Below are 20053 nucleotides of genomic sequence, written 5' to 3'. Positions count from 1 at the left end.
TGGGTGAACAAGAGAAGCGAGAAACGATGGGAAGGCAGAGTAGTCCAGGAGGCTCAGCTCAGTCCACCCCTGCCCAGGCACCTCTGGGAGGGAGCCAAGCAAACACATAGCCACAGGAGCTAGAAGTCAGCAAACATGGAAACAGCAACTGGAGAAGAGTCTCAAAAGTAAGCAAGAAAATGAAAGGGTTTGTGAGAGAATACAGCCTGTAGCCCTCTGTGCTGGGGCAACACAGGACACAGTAGATAAACCCCTACGCTGGCCTGACTGCTCTGCAGTAAATGAGGCTAAATGCCGGACTTGAGGTCCTCTCTAGCTCCAGCATTTTCTAGTCTAGGAGAAGGGACTCTGGAGAGTGGGGAAATGTCTGTGTGTGTGCAGATATAAACACACACCTCATGTCCAGAGCCTCGTCCTGCACTGCCACAAACCAGATGAGATGCTGGGGAGTGTGGGGCTCAGAGAGTGGATCTTAGAATCCAATGGATTAAGTCGTGGCTCTGAAGCTCACTATAGCTGTGTGACCTCATGCTAGTGACTTAACCTCTCTGACCTCCATCTCTTACCTACTGAATGGAGCTAGTAACAGTGTTCACCTGAGTCAGCAGATGCCCAAGCCTTCTCCACTTTGAGAGTCCTGTACACTTAACGACTGAGAAAGACTAAACTCCATCAAGTGTGATGTGTTTTAAGTGTTAGTTTTTCTAAACTTAACATTAATAACAAACATGGAACCTGAGCTAATAGGAAATACTAACATCAATTTCCTGGTTTTGACAGTATACCACAGTCATGTAGATATTATCACTGGAGCAAGTAGTCTGTTAGTATTTTCCCAGTCCTCTGAATCAAACTATTTCAAAGTAAGTTACTGTAAAAATGAAGAAATAAAAAATTATTATTATATACATAACTGCATTTGAAGATAAGGTCAAAAACCTAACTTTGAGGTTTTATGTAAGTGAGATTCCCTGGAACACCTGTCCCTGCTCCTCCCTGACTGCCCCCTACACAAAGCCCTCATTTTGTGAGGAATAAGTCAGATGATGTGTGTCCAGCTCTTAGCACGGCACTGGGAACAGAGCCTCAACGTTTGCTAGTTTTTAGTATAATAATTATTGCTCAAAATGGCCACAAAGGAAAATAATGGTCCATGTTGAGGACATATGTATTACAACATAGCCTTTTTGAATGATGCTCTAGATGTAAGGTCATGGGCATTGAAAGTGGTTCATAATATATCAAGTGAAAAAAGCAGGTTAAAAATCGATACGACTAGTTTTATCCCATACTTTTGCAAGGTAGTATACTGAGTAGCTAAGAGCATCTCGTTCTGAACCAGACTGCCTGGGTTCAAATCCCAGCTTGGTTACTTACCTATGTGATTTTTTTTTTAAGTTTTTTAAAAAAATTTATTTATTGGTTTTAGAGAGAAATGGAAAGGGTGAGAGAGAGTGAAACATCAATCTGTTGTTCCACTTACTCATGCATTTATCGGTTGCTTCTGGTGTGTGCCCTGACCAGGAATCAAACCCACAACCTTGGCTTATTGAGACAACACTCTACCCATCCAGAGCCTCACCTATGTGATCTTAAGCAAAGTACCTAATCATTCTGGACCTCAGTTTTCTCATCTGTATAATGTGTTTAGTAGTAAAACCAGTCATTGGATTGTTTAGGATTAAATGATTCCATACATCTAAAGTGCTGACAAGTGGTGACATTCAAATGTTATCAATCAATTATTAGATTTTATTGTACAGTAATATATACTCATTAAGAAAGAATCTGGGGACTTCTGGCCAAGATGGAGGCATAGGTAGACACACTGTGCCTCCTCGCATAACCAAAAGAAGGACAACAACAATTTAAAAACAAAATCAACCAGAACTGACAGAAAATCGAACTGTATGGAAGTCCGACAACCAAGGAGTTAAAAAGAAACATTCATCCAGACGAGTAGGAGGGGCGGAGACGGGCAGCTGGGGCGGACAGGACTCAGGGCAAGGCAGTGGCTGGTGGACCCAGTGAGGTGGCGAATTGTGGAACGGGGCAGGCCAGGCTGCAGCTAGCAGACCCCATAGCCCCATATTCACACATAGATAAACCGGGAGGACTGGCGGGGGAACAAAGCAGACCACACAACCCAGGGCTCCAGCATGGGAAAGTAAAGCCTCAAACCTCTGATTGAAAACACATGTGGGGGTTGAGGCGGCAGCAAGAGAAACTCCCAGCCTCACAGGAGAGTTCGTTGGAGAGACCCACAGGGGCCTAGAGCGTGCACAAGCCCACCCACTCGGGAATCAGCACTGGTGGGGCCCAATTTGACTGTAGGTAGCAGAGGGAGTGACTGAAATCCAGCAGAGAGTGGAGCAGGTGCCATTGCTCCCTCTTGGCCCCTCCCACACATACAGTGTCACAGCGCAGCAACCAGCGTTGCCCTGCCCCAGTGAACATCTAAGGCTCCGCCCTTTTACATAACAGGCGCGCCAAGATAAAAAAAAATGGCCCAAATGAAAGAACAGATCAAAGAAAAAATAGAAAAAATACAACTAAGCAACAAAGAGATAGCCAACCTATCAGATGCAGAGTTCAAAACACTGGTAATCAGGAAGCTCACAGAATTGGTTGAATTTGGTTGCAAATTAGATGGAAAAATGAAGGCTATGCTAAGAGAAACAAAAGAAAATGTAAAGGGAACCAATAGTGATGCAAAGGAAACTGGGACTCAAATCAACACTGTGGACCAGAAGGAAGAAAGAAACATCCAACCAGAAAAGAATGAAGAAACAAGAATTCAGAAAAATGAGGAGGCTTAGGTACCTCCAGGACATCTTTAAATGTTCCAACATCTGAATGATAGGGGTACCAGAAGGAGAAGAGGAAGAGCAAAAAATGGAAAACTTATTTGAACAAATAATGAAGGAGAACTTCCCTAATCTGGCAAAGGAAATAGACTTCCAGGAAGTCCAGGAAGCCCAGAGAGTCCCAAAGAAGTTGGACCCAAGAAGGAACACACCAAGGCACATCATCATTACATTACCCAAGATTAAAGAGGAGAGAATCTTACAAGCAGCAAGAGAAAAGGAGACAGTTACTTACAAAGGACTTGCCATAAGACTGTCGGCTGATTTCTCAAAAGAGACCTTACAGGCAAGAAGGGGCTGGAAAGAAGTATTCAAAGTCATGAAAGGCAAGGGCCTACATCCAAGATGACTGTATCCAGCAAAGCTATCATTTAGAATGGAAGGGCAGATAAAGTGCTTCCCAGATAAGGTCAAGTTCAAGGAGTTCATCATCACCAAGCCCTTATTATATGAAATGCTAAAGGGAATTATCTAAGAAAAAGAAGATAAAAAATATGAACAGTAAAATGACAACAAACTCACAGTTATTAACCATACCAAAAACAAACTAAGCAAACAACTAGAACAGGAACAGAACCACAGAAATGGAGATCACATGGAGGGTTATCAATAGGGGACTTGGAGGGGGAGATGGGGGGAAAAGATACAGAGAATAAGTAGCATAAATGGTAGGTAGAAAATAGCCAGGGGGAGGGTAAGAATAGTGCAGGAAATGTAAAAGCCAAAGAACTTATATGTATGACCCATGGACATGTGGGAGGGAGGGTGTGGGCAGGGTGGAGTGGAGCGAGGTGGGGGGAAATGGGACAACTGTAATAGCATAATCAATAAATATATTTTTTTAAAAAGAAAAGAGAATCTGGAAGAGCATACAGGCACCAAAATTGCAGCAGTGATTATACTAAATGATAGGATTGCAGAGGAATTCCATCTTCTTGTTTTTGCTACTTTTTCCACAATAAATATGGTTAAAAAACAAACCTGAAATTCTTAGGATAAAAAATATTTTTATTTATTTATTTTTAAAGATTTCTTTTTAGAGAGGGGACGGGAGGGAGAAAGAGAGGGGGAGAAACACTGATGTGTGCCTCTTGCACGCCCGCAAATGGGGACCCAGCCTGCAACCCAGGCATGTTCCCTGAACGAGAATTGAACCAGCGACCCCTCAGTTCACAGGCCAGCCCTCAATCCACTGAGCAACACCGGCCAGGGCAGATAAAAAATATTTTTTAACAAATTTAATACATCTATTGCTTCCATGTGATACCTAGAAGAAAACACAGAGAGGGACTCTACAACAAAAACACAAAACAGCAGGTCGTACCCTCACCAAACAGAAGTTTTCTGAGTTTTGCTAGTGTCTCAGTAGCTAGTTGGACCTTTCCCCAGCTCATGGCTTTAAAAAAAAAAAAAAAAACAACTCTGAATAACACACACACCCAGGCGAGGCACCAGCGTAATGGATACATATTTTTAACCACACACACAATCCCATGTTCAAATATACCTCACACATATATACACATATTACCAAAGAGTAGAGATTATAAATGCAGGTTAAATCTAGTCATGGAAAGTGCCTTGGCAAGCGGAGACCAAAGGCACAAAGAATGTTCTGTGGGTTTCCTCCGCTATGGTTCCCATGCAGTTCCCCACCAACAACACTTAAGACAGCACGGACTAGCACCTTCCTTCCCGGGGTGGCTGCCTTCCCATACTGCCCACCACCGCCTTCACTGGCACCAGCAGAGGGGACCGTCTGTGGAAGGGCTCTGGCGAGTGAAACAGGCGTGCACCAGAGGCCCCGAACCCTGCTCCCGCCTTCCTGAGGGCGGACTCATAGCCCTGGACCCAGGCACTCCGGCCTCAGTCCACGGGCAGAGCCCCAGGCCAGCCGCTGCTGGAGAGCTGCCCCTGGTCCACTCAGCTTCGCTACATGAAAATAAAACACCAGCCTGTTCAGGGTCTGCCCGGCACATTATTGGGAGGAAGCTATAAAAACTGCCAACATGGGTTACCTCACGCATTTTCCTTCTCCAGTACACCAGGAGTGAGGCACTGCCTTTCCTCCGCTCCCCCGCCTTCCATCTTTTGGAAAAGGCTTTCTGTGTCCCAACTGTGTTTATTGACATCCCGGCCTCTTGGCCGTTCCAGCTGTGCAAGAGCAATTCTCCCTCCTTGCCATTCAAAGTGGCCCCTGTTCCGACCCACTGCCCATAACATGCACTTCCAGACCACACGGCCCACTGGCTTCTCAAAGTCTGGCTCGGAAACCAAATAAAAAGCTTTTCATTCACACTTCAGTTTATGTGCAGCAGCTCAAAAGCCTTATTTTCATGTCTTACACGACTCCCACCTGAATAAATTCATTTTAAGTGCCACTTTTCCATTTGTGGATTGTGAAGCAGTGACGAGGTCTGAGGGACAGACCTGTAAGCCCCATGGAATGCTACAGGCAGGCAGGGATGCAAAGTGACACGTTAGGGACCAAGAGGTTGGGTGGATGCCAGGACCTCGACAGTCACAGCTACAGACCCTTGCATAAGCTGCTGAATGCGGCCAGCCTCCCAGCTTTGTCACAGTTGACAACATGGCCCTTAGGGTCCTGGGTTCAAATCCCAGCTCAGCAGCTTCCTGGGTGTGCCCCTTGGGGTACAGGGCAGCCTTAGAGCTTATTTCCTCATCTGTAAAATGGGTACAACACCTTGGGGATAAGGATATTGTAATGACTGAAAGGGATGATGAAATGCACATAAATTCTGTCCTATTTCACAGCCAGAAAGCACCAGTAGGAAGGCTCAACATCCCACAGCTGGTTCAGGGATTCCAACCCGGCCTGCCTGACTCCAGGCCACTTTCCGTGCTGACACTGCAACCCCACCCCCACCCCCACGATGACCAGTGCAGGACCCTGCAGAAAGAAACATCATGTTTCAATAGAAAACTGTCACATTCTTGTGGGTTACCAAATTCTGGTCCTGTTCATTGTCACTGAGCTATTTCTCACCTCTTAGTAAATTTTTAAAAATCTTTCACCTATCTGTACATTGGACCGGATCTGCCATCTTGCACACTGTCTCAATCCTTGTAGTTTTCGGTTTTCCTCCACCCTCTTGACGTGGCCTCACTGGGAACTACAACCTGGCTGCCCAGTTCCTTATCGGAAGTCCAGGTGGGTTGGAGCTGACCTTGCCCACCGAGATCTAAGAAGCTGTAAGCTGAAGCTGGATGACTTGGTAAAAACTTCAAAGGATTCATCACCACAGCATATCAGGAATCCCTTCAAGTAAATGCCTGATATTCAGCAAACATCCTCTAGCCCAACAGATGGTCCTTAATGAACACAAGGCGACTGAATGAGAAATAAACTTGTGTGGTTCAGAGGAGAGAAGAATGTCTCTTCTGTCCTTGAACAAGATGGGCGCCTGACAAAGACTATCTCCTTGACCAGGCGTTAGTCTGGCTTCTTGGAGCCCTGAACCTTCTCTGTAACTAGATCTTGACCTTGGCCTTCCTAACCAGGTCCATGTCTTAGCAAGACTCCATGTCTTAGTAAGACTCCCTCTGTCTTTGATGTCTCCTCTTAGTAATTTTCCATCTGCGGAGCCCTGCACTCTGTTCCTTGGTGATAAGTCCCTACTAGTCCTTGTTGTATTCAGAATCTATCCCACCTCTTTCTCCTACTGCATACCCCTATTGCAAGAGCTCTGAGTAAAATCATTATCATTTTAACAAGTGTCCAACTAACTCTTTCTTTAACAATACTAAGGCTTGCCCCAAGTAGGAGGGCCTCCCCTCCCTGAAAATTGTCCATTTATGTCCCAAATACCATCCCCAGATCTCCTCCGAGAGCCACGTATTTTTCCTGCTCAAGCACAAGCAAACCCATGACAATAGCTGCATCGCTTTCCCCACCACCACCCTGTGAATCTTGGCCTCTCACAGGCTGGCTCCCAGCCCCCTACCTGCCCTGCCGGCTGCTGGCCCCCAGCTTCGTGACACTCCATTTACGCAGAGAACACGACTATGAAAATACGGATACGCATTTCCCATCTGGAAACGACTCAAAGCTAAATATTATGTAGGATGTGATGGTGTTCATCTACCGGCAAATAAGCGAGGCTAAGAGAAACAGAGACACGAGGAGGCTGCTAGCAAGAGGGCCAGTGCGTCAGCAAGAGCTAAATTTAGCCACAGAAGCCTCTAACATCATTCTCTCAGGAAAAGGAGCCTTCGGAGAAAAAAATATGAACATATTTAAATGAAAGAACCTTTGAGAGAAGGAAAGAATCCACATCCTAACTGACCTGCTGCTATTTCTCAGAAACCGCTGTGGAAAAGGAGCTCTCCCTTGGAGAGGCTGCGCCCAAGGTCAGGAAGGGCTCCATCTGCCTTGTCCCAGACCCAAGCAACAGAACCCTGGTGGAAGGTCCCTTTGCCCCAGTGACTGCATGGTGCAAAGGGAGCTGCAGATTGGGAAATTCAAATGGTAATTGCTGGGGGCAAGGGATACAGGTGGATTCTGAAAACTGGATATTCTGGAAAAACCTGTAACACAGCTTTCAAAGAGATTTTGCTTTCTAGTAGGATGACTGGTGTAAAAACACTCATCATCCAGGACCAAATGCCTACAGGAAGGGTTTGGAAGCCTGGGAGAAGAGACAGAGATGTCCCAGGCAACGCCACGTAAAGCAGCTAAGCAGATGCACAGGGTCCCAGTTTGCGCCCCCGGCTCTGCGCGTAGCCCGCTCTGTGGGGTTGGGCCAGTTACCCTTCTCTGGGATAAACATCTGTGAAACAAAGGAAAATGGGACATTTTAACATACTAAGATACTAATAGTTTTGAATATATGCGTAGGGAAGAGGGAGGGCAGCCTCAGAATTACCCTCACCCAATCAAACCTTCCACCTTGACCTCAACAAAAGATCCATTATTAAAACATTTTGCCACACTTGTAAAAACTATTGGTCTCCACAAAGGACTAATATTTTTACTATAAGCAGAGTCCTTATAACTCAGTAAGAAAAATACAAGCACTCCAACAGGAAAAGGAATAAAGGGTAGAAAGAACAATTCACAGAAACACACAAATAACTATTAATTCTATGGAAAAAATGTGCAGCTTTACTGTAAGCAGAAAATGGGCATATAAAATAAAAATGAGATAGCTTTTCCCATATATTAATTGACAAGTCCCTAAAAACACAGTAGTAGCAGCAAGGGCCAGATACAGAGGACTCTGAAAATTCATGCACCACTGGCAGACAGCAAAGTGTCCCAACTTATCAGGGACAATTTGTGGACAGCCCATTAGACCTAATAATTCCACTTTTAAAGCTCTGTCCTACAAAATTATTCAAGGGCATGCACAAAAACATATCTATAAGGATTTAACCACAATATTATTTTATAATCCTACAACATTGGAAACTCTTCTATCCAATAAAAAGATATATCTATACAGTAGAATATAACAATAATCAAGCTACAAAAAATGTAAACTTATAAGAAAATATATTATATATTAAGTGAAAAACACAGATTCTAAAGTTATATATACAGCAGAATCCTATTTTATTTATAACCCATCTCTCATATATATAAAATATACATAGGCACACAAATAAAGATTGAAAGGACATACACAAAAATATTACCAGAGTTTTATCTGGAAGTAACATGATCATGGGTGGTTTTATTTCCTCACGTTTACTTTTCTGTATTTTCAAAATTCTTAAGCAGATAAGCGATCCTTTTGTATTCAGAGAAACTCAATATAGTTTCATAAAACAAATTTAAAAAAAAGTGTCTTTCCTTCTTTCCAAATATGTAAAAGGCATGAAACTAACAACTCCAGCCAAAACCCTGCCCCAGGCCCCTTGCCCAGCCCACCCTTCAGAAAACTCCTTCCACACCCGCACCCCTGGCCCCTAAGGAGCTCTCCATCCTTGGGCCCGACTTTCACTCCTCCTCTCGCAGTCTTTGATCCAAGCTCTGTCATCTGCAGTTTGTACAAAGAAGATCAGATCACAGCCTAAGTCCTACAACAGGCATGGAGGATCTTGTCTTTCCAATCCTTGCCCAGCCTTTTCCCTTTACGCAAAGGAAGCTATCGAGTGCTGATGGGTTTTGTGACAGTTTCAGAGACTGTCACCTGCTTTGAGCACCATCATAAACCCTGAGGAGAGCAGGCGGTCAGCACCCCTGTTTTATGAAAAGCAAAGTGAGGCCCAGGAATTGAGGGCAGGAGCCCAGAGCTGGCTTACAGTCCTGGACTCTCTCCAATCCCACTGCCTGCTGCCTCCAGGCCCTGCTCAGCCAGCCAGGGACCCCCAGCTGGGAAGAGATGGGGCCCTGGCATGGCTAGCCCCACTTGGCCAGGGGCATGCCTGGCTGCTCACCCTTCAATCTCCCTCATTCACCCGCATCTCAACCCTCTGTCCCTGCTCCTGCTTCTACAATAAAAAGGTTCAGGGAGATTAGAGGACCTTCCTCTCACAACTCACTGATTTAGTTCATTGTCTCATCTGTACTATCCTATCACCTCATAGATCAAACAAACACTTCTCGTTTGCAATGTACGAGTCAGAACTTGTTCAGCTGTAATTGATGGAAGTCACCAAAGTCAACATGGCTTAAGTGGAAAAAAATGAAATTCATTGGCACATGTCACTGGGGTGTCCTGAGTGCATATCTAGTTTCAGGCATAGCTGGATCTAGGTGCTCAAACATCAGGTTTCTGTGTATCTGTCCTTTCTCCACTTAGTAGTGAACAAGGTATTCACCAACAGGCTTACATTTCCATCCTATCAATTCCAGCAAAAATAGGTCATCTTCCCCAAGAGCTGTGGCTGGGATCACTGCCCACTCCTGGGGACACAGGGTGAAGGTCAGCCCCACCCAACCACAGTGGGAAAGGTGCTCTCCTCCTAAAGGTGAGACAGAACAGTAAGAAGCTAGGAAAATGCCTTGGCAAGTGGAATAACTGAGACAGCTGAACACTGAGCAATTTATAGCCAAGTACAGATGATCACTAGGGCGGAATGCCTAGCAGGAGCAAAACTGGGAAAACAAGGACCTCGCCCCAGGGTAACCTCTCCTCCCTGGCCTCAGTTGTATTTCAGCTTCATGCCCTGAAAAGCAGCAAAACCAGGTGGGTGCTGGCCAGAACCAACTGCAATGACCAAAGACCCCCTGCCCTGCCACTGACCAATCAGAGGAGAGCGTAAACCTGAAAGGGCACACCTGGGGAACTGATGAATATTCTCCTGAAACTCTCCCCTGACACCTCCCCTAGAATTCCTGCCTTCAAGAAAGAAAGAAAAGCCTCAAGACAAAGGACCCAGTGTGCGCTCTCTCCCTCTGGGGAGCAGCCCATGCCATTTCCTTTCCCTTTCCTTCTCCCACTTTTTCTTCACAGGCACATGTCTCCTAAACGCTAAGGCAATGGGCAGCTGGTAGCTTGTCCCAGGCTGATCCTGTGAACCTGCCCCTAAAGCCCCTTCCTCGGACTTCCCAGTGAGCTAAGGCAGCCCAGCCTAGGTCCTCCCGTTGCTTCTCTATTCTAAGCCCGTCCTTGTTTCATTGTCCTCAGTTTTAATAAGTGTATCCTCATAGTCACCTGGACTTGTGTGGTGAAATCTTCGCTATTCGAAGTCAAGAACCCACACGTTCCAGCTGGCCCTCAGCAGGCCCCCTCAGGGCCAGGCCCCTGTCCAGGAACGAAGGGAGTGGGGGTGCTGGAAAGGGAATCAACCACAGGTTTCCACCTACACAAGTCTCTCCCCTCTAAGAACAAATCAGTCCCAGGTCACGGGCATTCGCTGGCAGGAATGACACCAAACAGCCGGGGTCACTTTGCCATCCAGGCAAAGTGAATTCTTAACTAACATTCACAAGAAATGCCCAAATACTACAACAAAAATCTCTGTGAGAACATGACTTTTTAGTCATGTTCACTTAGGTATGATTTACATACAGTAAAATTCACCCTTTTTATAAAGAGTCCTACAAATGTTAGTAAATGCAGGCATTAATGTAACCGCCACCACAATCAAGATGTAGAACATTTCCATCAACCCCCAGAATTCCTTTGTGTCAGCCCTAACCCCCCATTCTTGGCCCCCGGCAACCACGGATCTGCTTTATGGCCTTATGACTAAATACCATGAAGTTATGTTTCCAGAATATCCTGCCATTATTCAGCGTGTAGCCCGTTGAGTCTGCTTCTTGCACTTACAACGCGTCTGAGACTCATCCGTGTTGGTGCTCGTATCGGGAGTTCGCTCCTTTCATTACGGACGTCATCACTGACCTATACGCTGGGTTTTTCTAACTTCACCTACAGCAGTTTGACCTAAGGTAGTCATAAGTATCATTATTTTATATCTCAGTTCAACAAATATTGAAGTTTCCTCTGCATGCCCAGAAACAGGGTTTTATCAGTGAGCAAGATAAAGTCTTGATGCTTTCATTTTCATGGAAAGAGACAGAAAATGAATAAATATGTATAATATGTCAGGAGGTGAGAAATGAGGCAAAATAGAACAAGATAGAGGATGGCTGTGTGGGGGGCGGAGGTGCGGTAGTAATAAAGTGGTCAGGGAAAGCCTCTAACAGACTCAGACACAGCAACAGCCACAAGCCTTGTGATTACCTAGAGGAAGATACTTCGAGGAAGGACATTCAGGGCAGAAGAAACTGCCAGAGCAACAGAGCCGGGAACAGCAAGTTGGCCAGAGGCTGCGGTGAGCACAGCAAGGGAGTGAGAGGGTGGGAGATGAGGTGGGAGGGAAGGCAGGGCCTCACAAAACAGGGTGAAGCCTTTGAGCTTCACCCTCATGAGATGGGAAATTACCTAATCCAGACAGCCATCTCTTCTCTGTAGCTTCAACCTCTGCGCTACCAGATGTCTACTTTTTAACAGCAGTTAAGTATGTTCGAGTCTTCTTTCTTTAAACTTTCCCTGGAGCCCTGACTGGTGTGGTTCAGTTGGCTGGGTGTTGTCCCACAAACTGAAAGGTCATGGGTTCCATTCCCAGTCAGGGAAGATGCTCGGGCTGTGGGTTCGGAGAATCCCAGGTCAGGGTGTGGTCAGAGGGCTCACAAGAGGCAACCAATCGATGTTTCTCTTCCTCTCCCTCCCTCCCTCCCCATCTCTCTAAAAATAAACTAATAAAATCTTTGAAATAAATAAACTTTCCCTGGATCTTCACACACTACTACCCTTCCTTTGCCATTCAGATATCTTGAAGGAGTTATCACAGTCACTCCTTCTGTTTTCCCACCTCCCAGTGTCCCGGCAACTAACTGCTACCTGGCTGTCACATCCAGCACTCTATGACACCTCCTGCTACAGTCGTCGATGCCATTCTTGGTGCTCACTTCTCCAAGATGTCTTTCCGTCACTCTGAAAGCTCTGTCCCCTTGGTTTTAGTGATACCAAACTCCCCTGGCTTCTTCTACTGGAGGCCGTTCCTTCCCGGGTTCCTCTGTGGGCCCCTTTCCCTTATAGACTGGGGCTCCTAAGCTCTGGCCTAGACCCTCTTCTCACATGTCACATGCTCGTCCACAGTGGAACCCAGAGGTTCTACATGGTGAAAAGCCCACATCTCTTTCTAGTCCCAACTTCCATCCTGAATTTTAGACTCACATCTACAGGGCAGCTCCACTATATCTCAGTCCAAAAACAAAGCAGACTCATTCCCCACCCCCTCACCTGGTACCAACTCCTGTTTCCTGTATCTGATGGCACATCCTCTTACCCATTGCCAAGCCACAAATTCAAGTGTCATGCTGGATTCTTCCTTCTCCTTCACCTTTACATCCCCAAATCCTATCAGTTCTGCTTTCTAAATCTCTCTTGATTGCATACATTCCCTTCCCCTCCCTTATTTCAGCTACCACTCTCTCCCCTTGTAGAGTCTTTCAAAAGCCACCCAGCCCACATCTGTTTCCATGCCCCCTCCTGTCTCTACTCAGCAGCACCCACCGCGTACCCTCTCCAGCCCTATTTCCCAATGCTCCCGCTCACACCATACACCTGAGGTTCTCTCAATATATTTCAGTCCTTGGCTACCATGTCATCCCTTGCCTCCCTCCTTTCCTCTGCCTGGAATGCTCTTTCCACCCTCTTTACTCCTCACTCCCCAATGTGGCTAACTTCTTAGCAGCCATGAGAAGCAGTGGCGAGAGTGGTGAAGACAGATTCTACACTCGCTCAGACTCCCTGGGTTCCAGGCATAGTTCTCCCACTTCCCAGGTGTGTGACTTTAACCTTCCTAAGCTTCAGTTTCCCCTGCAGAAGAATGGGAGTAATAATTGAGGAGATATCATTGGTGGAGTACCCAGCCATTTTACCTTCTTCCTCATTAACAGAACCCCATTTTTTCTTCAGAGGCCTTGTGCTCATTCCAGGGAGTACATCGTGATCGCTACAAGTAAGGTGTAGAAACCCACCTTCGTTTTGCCAGTGATTAACTCTGGCCAAGGAAATGTAACAGGAAGTCTGTTGAGGGCTTCTGGAAAATATAGTACTCTCCTTAGAACCAAGCAAGAGGTCCCGGCCTGGGCCCCCGTGCTTTAGAAGGTCCCGCCTCTCTCTCTCTCTCTCTCTCTCTCTCTATCTCTCTCGCGCGCGCGCGTGAAAGCTGAAGAACACAGGGGCACCTCCGTCACTGGGAGTCCCACAGCACGACCCGTAACCCTCAGCACCCACTCTGATGACGAGCACCACTCAGGCCCCAGGGAAACACTCCACGTCTCTGGCCCTAGGTCTGCATCCAACTGCAAAGGCCTGTGGGTTGTGTTTGGGCCACCACTAGAGACTACACTGCAGTGGAGTGCGGGGAGACGAGGGGCAGGAGCACTTAGGTAGGAGAGAAGACAAATGAGCTTGTCAGATAACTTCATCTCAGCATCAACGCAACATGGTCTTGCAAAATGAAGTGCAGGAACTCAGGACTGCCGAACAGCCCTTTTCTTGCTTCTGTTCCTACTCAGGGTTCCACAGATTAGTGTGATATTAGCACCAATTGCACATGGAGGATAAGGAACATCCTGTAAAATTATATCATATTGCATATGTACGTGTTATATAAAAAGATACATGTCTCATTTATGTGAATATAATGTGTAGGAAGCATACTAACTATTTATTTTAGAAATGTAATGGACATTAATACCTACAATTACAGTGCTCAAATTTAAAAAAATAAAAACAACCCCTGGCTGGGGTAGCTCAGTGGATTGAGTGCCTTCCTACAGACTGAAAGGTCACCGGTTCAATTTCTAGTCAGGGCGCATGCCTGGCTTGTGGGCCAGGTCCCCAGTTAGGGGCGTGCAAGAGGCAACTGATTGATATACCTCTGTCTCTCACACCAGTGTTTCTCTCCTTCTCTTTCTCCCTCCCTTCCTCTCTCTAAAAGTAAATAAATAAAATCTTTTAAAATAAATAAATAAATAAATAAATAAAACTACCATTTAATTATCAACATATTAAGTGACTTATTCAGCTTTTAAATGATACTGATTAGAATTTTTACTCTAATTTTTAATAAATTACATTTTGTCTTTCATGGTAATAAATTTGAGCATTTTAGAAGAAAAATAGCTTGTTAAAAATAATTTGAATATTATCTTGTCATAGATATGAAGATCATTTCGAGGGTTATCAGTGGGGAGGGGGAGGTGGGAGAATGGGGGGGAAGGTATAGAGAATAAGCAGCATAAACAGTAGGTACAAAATAGACAGGGGGATGTTAAGAATAGTATAGGAAATGGAGTAGCCAAAGAATTTATATGCATGACCCATGGACATGACCTAAGCAGGAGGATCGCTGGAGGAAATGGGGGTACCGGGTGGAGGGGGGCAAAGGAAGGAATATTGGGGCAACTGTAATAGCATAATCAATAAAATATTTTTTTTAAATCTTCATGTCTTATTACCTTAAGTGACGCTTTCTCCTGCTTTTTGAACAAGAGGTCCCGCATTTTCATTTTGTATTGAGCCTCACAAATTACACAGCTGGCCCTCATGGTAGAGCCGAGAGAGAGACTCTCAGACCTTCGTGTCGTTGGTGGCACTGCCAACCATAGGACCACCAGCCCCAGATTTCTTGTTCAGTCAGCAAGAAATGACATTCTGATCAGAGCCACCACTAGCTGGGGTTTCTCTTGCTTGTGGCCAAAAGCATTCCTAACTAATAAACTACGACCCACCTCAGGGATGTTACAAGGATTAGATGAGAAAAGTCAAGTGACGAGCAAATTGCTCATTGTTGAGCACTTACGGGAGCACTTCTTAATGACAGAACTCTCAGCACGAAAAGGGGCCGCATCATTTGCCTCCCCAACAGAACCCTTTGCAGCACGGAAGAGCATACAAACAAAACTGAAGCCATGCCCTGGCTGGTGTGGCTCAGTGGACTGAGCAACGGCCTGCAAAGCAAAGGGTTGCTGCTTCGATCCCCAGTCAGGGCACATGCCTGGGTGGCAGGCTGGATCCCCAGCTGGGGGCGCAGAAGAGGCAACCACACATTGATGTTTCTCTCCCTCTTTCTCCCTCCCTTCTCCTCTCTCTAAAAATAAAATAAATAAAATCTTAAAAAAAAAAAAACTGACCAGGCCCGGTGGACACCACCGGGCTGACTGAGAGTCAACGCTCAAACATTAGCTCTTATTCGGGGATTAATTTAAACATCACTTCTCGGGAAGGTGCTCTCGGTTCCCCAAGTCTGCATGAAGGGCCCACGGTGCCCTTTATGTCCTCTGCTGGCACTTCGCACAGCGTGGAGCCCAAGAGCCTTTTCTAGTCCATCTCCCCCACCAGACTCTACTTCCAAGAGTGTGTGCACGTGACTGTGCCACTCTCCACTGTGTTCGTAGGGTCTCACAAGTAGCGAGTGTTCAGTGAACATTTGCTGAGGAGCTGATTTGGTCTACCATGTGAACACTTGCCTGACCCTGGTGATTCCACTACAAGTGAACTCCTCTTATATTTGCATTTGGGTTCTGTGGGAGTGGAATCTGTATTTTCTTCACTGACGTGCCCCCAAAGTCCTAACTGCAGTGCCCAGTACATAGTGGTACTCAGGCAGTGTCTGCAGCTCTCTCAGCATCCTTTCTGAAGGCCAGACAATGCTGTGGGACTTTAACAGAGAGAGAGGGAGGCGGAGTGCTCCCACTGCACTGTGTCTAGTTATAACGCCACGATCCTGAAGTGACGAGGGAAGAATCAAGATGGGAGATCCCATCCTGGCTGGACACACAGGTCCTATTTATCTCCTGCCAAGTGATTTTTAAAATTTGTCTTTCTTGCAGAAGCACACACGTGCCCCACGGGATGAGGAGATGCTGATTTCCTGCAGCTCTGAGCACATAGCCATGAACACCTTTTCTCTTCTTTCCGCACGTCAGCTTGTTGCTCCAGAACACCCTCTAGAAACAGCTTGCCAGAGCCAGCCAGCAGGACCAAAACGTGCCAGAGAGAGATTCTGGTAATTTGGCTCCCAGGGCCAGACCTGGGAGCACATAATCCCCTCCTAAGACGGAAGAGACCACCCCAATAGAGGCTCCACAAGCCACAAAGGAAGGGTAGTTGGAAGGAAAACAAAGACTCTCTCTCTTCTCCTGCCCTGTCCTTTTTACCCACGCTTTGGGAAAAAGATAAAACAGTAGCAGTGGGTACTTCAGCTGGCCCACCAGACTAATTACTGCCATCTGACAGCACTGGTAGAGCAACCCCCTGCCCCCGCCCCTGCCCCCGCACCCCCCATCTGGGTTCAGGGGAAGAGGTGTGCTCTGGGCATTCCTCAGCAAGCAGCACTGGCTGTGGTCCCGGGCCCTGCTGCAGCCAATCAAATACGCCATAGCCCACTTTACATCAGTGCTCTTATGGTCTCCTCTAATGCAACCGATGGGACAGAACAGAAGTGGGGGTTTGAATCACGCCAATGCTTGAAGAGCTCTCAGGAGACGTTACCAGTCTTCTTTCTCCCACATTGCAAACCCAGGCTTTGAGAAACACACCTTACCTTTCGCTGATTGGAGGGCCTCCTTCTCCATCTATTAGGGCATCTTCTTTCTTCCCCGGCCTCACTAATGCAGATGTCACTGGAGCAGGGAGTAAACCTACAATGAAATTTTAAGTTAATTGTCCGTCTTTGGGCTTAGAAGCAGCTTTTGCCATGAAAAGCAGATTCTTTCTGGAACCTTGTGGATTTCTCTCCCTGACCCCTGATATCTTACTTCCTATTCTACCGGACTTTTTTCTCTTTCTTTTTTTAAAAATTAACTTCACTAGGGGAAAAAACAAAACATTTCTGGGGGAGGGGAAACAACCCAATACAGTGAGGCCGCCCTGGCCCCATCTGTTCCAAATCTCCCCTTCACAGGATGTGATGTCTAAAAAGCAAGAAAAATATGCTTTCCTCTTCCAACATCCAGCAGGATCTTGCATGCAAAGAGAAGAATGTCTGGTTACTCTGTGGGTTTTCATCTGCTTTTTAACTCACATGTTGTGGAATTACACTGGCCCCTCAATCTCATTCCCCCACCTGCCCCCCGAAACCCTCCAGCGCTATGCAGCCAGGAGGCAGCAGGGTTCGCCACTATTGGTTTTGTCCTGGTTTTGGCAAGGAGCTCCCTCCCCTCCACGCCACCAACCCCTTTGGCACAAAGGATTAGTTCTAAACATGGCCAATGACTTTTGCAGATTTCCTAGCACAAGACATGCCAGAGGGATGCCTGGGCCCCCAGAGGAAGTGGGGCCGCCCCCAAAGGTAGAAGGAGTGGGCTCAGAATCCCAGACTTCTTATTCTGCGCTCTCACGCCCTGCTTCCAGGCACTGTGTGCACGGATGTACACAAGCAGCCAACTGCTGGACATCTGAACAGGAAGGATGTTTCCCGGTAGCTAGCAATAGCTGTAACTGATACCTCTCCAGGACTGGGAGGGGGTATTTATAGGAAGGGCAACTGGCCAAGCTAGACCAACTCCAACTTTATTTCAGCCAGCCCTCCTTTCCGTCTTCTGTAGTTCTTCAAGTTAAATGAAGAGACATTCCTCCCTTTATGGCTTGATTTTTACACAAGGACGGAGGTTCTTGTTAAAATGACTGAGAAACCCTGACTGCAAAGATGGAAAAGAACCTGCCCCTTTGGCTCTTAATCTTCCTCTCTTCTGTCCCTTAGCCACCTCCCCCTCCTCCTCCTTGGCCCCCCAAGCTTGTTCCTTGGCACATTCTTCTCCTCCTCCTTCCTCTCCTTCTTTTTGTAATCCTTATCTGAGGACATGTTTATTGATTTTAGAAAAAGAGGAAGGGAGAGAGAGAGAGAAACATGGATGGGCTGCCTCCTGTACATGCCCTGACTGGGATCAAACCCACTACAGGAGGATGCTCCAACCAATCACGTGCTGCTTCCTTACACCCCTACAACACACATTCTCCTTGTGATCCTCTAGATGGACAAAGCTGTCTCCTACTGTGGGTCCAAGGTATCCTTTCTTCTAGCCTCTTATCACACCCTACAAGACCCTGTATGACCTACCCTCCCTCACTCACCCTCGTCTGATCTTCTTTCCTGCTACTCTTCCCCCACAACCCACTGCCTCCTTGCTGTTGCTGAAACCTACCAAACACCCCCCTCAGGGCCTTTGCACCTGCTGTTCACTCTACCTGGAACCCCTTCTCCCAGGTGTGTAAAGTCTGGCTCTGTCACACCATCTAGATTTCTGCCCAAAGCTACCTCCCTACAGAGGCCTTGCTGAAACTAACAAAAAGCACCCACATCACTCAGTCACTCTCTAGCCGTTCCACTCACACCTGCTTCATTTTCATCCACAGCCTGTCTCCTTGACCAATCTCTAGTCAGGCTCCTCTGAACCCTCGCCTCAACGAGGCTTCAACTGTGGCTTGCCTTCAGCAAAGAATCCTGCTAAGTCATCCCCTACCCTTGATATCTGATCAAGTTCCTCATCCCCCATCTTTGATGGCAAGTCCTTGGACTGCCTTTGGCAAGAACCCTGTTACATTGGTTCAGCAAGAACCCCCTACCCTTGATGTCTCCATCCATTGGCCCCTTCATTCTGTGGGTTAGAGATCCCTAGCTGTCTTTGGTGTATTCAGAGCTGAGCTCAATCTTTTTTTTCCTATTGCAATAGTCTTGAATACAGTCTTCTTACCATTTTAATAAGGGGCAGAACCATTTTTCATTAATGGCGGCTGACAGCACATGATTTTTTTGTTCATCTGCGTCCCTCCACTGGACTGTAAGCTCCATGAGGACAGGCCTCTGTGTTTGCTCTCCTCTACCTTGCTAGCTTCTAGGACAGAATCTGACACAACAGAATCTGACACACAGCAGATGCTCAACAAATATTTGTTGAATGAATGCCTCTAGCTGCCCCTGCTTCTCTCTCACCCCCTCTGGAAAGTCATTCCTGAATCTTTCAAGGCTTGGTCCTGTTCTTCACCTAACAGTGATCATACCAATCAGAAGTAATAATTCTCTGGTTTGTTCAATATGTACTTTTAATTTGTTAATTATATAATATATTAACATACAAAAAGCATAAAAGTCTACTTGACCATCTGCCCTCCCTCCCTTCCACACCTCCACAACAGCCGCCTCCAGTCTGTTTTCCCTGCATGGACATCTTTGCCCACATCGGTCGGCATGTCTCCACTCTCACTTCCCCCCGCCTCCCCACCCCACACACCTTGCCTGAGCCGAGGTTTAATTTAAAAGGGAGGAAGAGGAGTCCCGGTGGGGCTGAGAGCCAGCTCTCTGCTCTCCAAAACCAAGCTCAGCTTTGCATCCATCTTTCTGGCTTTCTCCACTCACAGGAGGAAAGCTGCCTCTTCTGTTGGCTGCTCTGTAAGAGGGAGATGGAGTCCACAGGGCCACACACTGTCAGATCACATCTCCACTCCCGGCAAACTGACAAGGCCAGTACAGGTCAGAGCAAGTGGCCAGGGAAGCTGTGATCCTGGACGGCATGAAGGGGTCATTCAGCCACCACAGGCCAGGGCGGCGGCGGTGGTGGTGGTGGTGAAGGGGCGTCTCAGGGGGAATGGAAGCTGGTTGTAGAAAAACAGCCCAAGTAGGTTTCCACATAAAGGAAAAGCAAACAGATGCAGGTTCTTCCTTAGCCCTTTGAGCCTCTCAAAGTAGAGCAAATCTTC

The 20053-nt window shown here is 46.7% G+C and overlaps 1 protein-coding gene across 2 annotated transcripts in view; it reads right to left on the bottom strand.

Moving 5' to 3' along the window:
• LOC128779380 (uncharacterized) overlaps window positions 1-20053 on the bottom strand; it is a 291217-nt gene that overhangs the window by 204910 nt on the left and 66254 nt on the right. For both annotated transcript variants that reach the window (XM_053912489.2, XM_053912491.1), the window contains exon 3: window positions 16902-16998. In XM_053912489.2, coding sequence (XP_053768464.1) covers window positions 16902-16998 — 97 coding nt within the window. The remainder of the gene's footprint in view (window positions 1-16901; window positions 16999-20053) is intronic.

The sequence above is a fragment of the Desmodus rotundus genome, chromosome 10 (assembly GCF_022682495.2).
Source record: "Desmodus rotundus isolate HL8 chromosome 10, HLdesRot8A.1, whole genome shotgun sequence".
NCBI classification, from domain to species: domain Eukaryota; kingdom Metazoa; phylum Chordata; class Mammalia; order Chiroptera; family Phyllostomidae; genus Desmodus; species Desmodus rotundus.
Note: the sequence above shows the minus strand (reverse complement) of the source record. Positions and strands in the feature narration are given on the sequence as shown.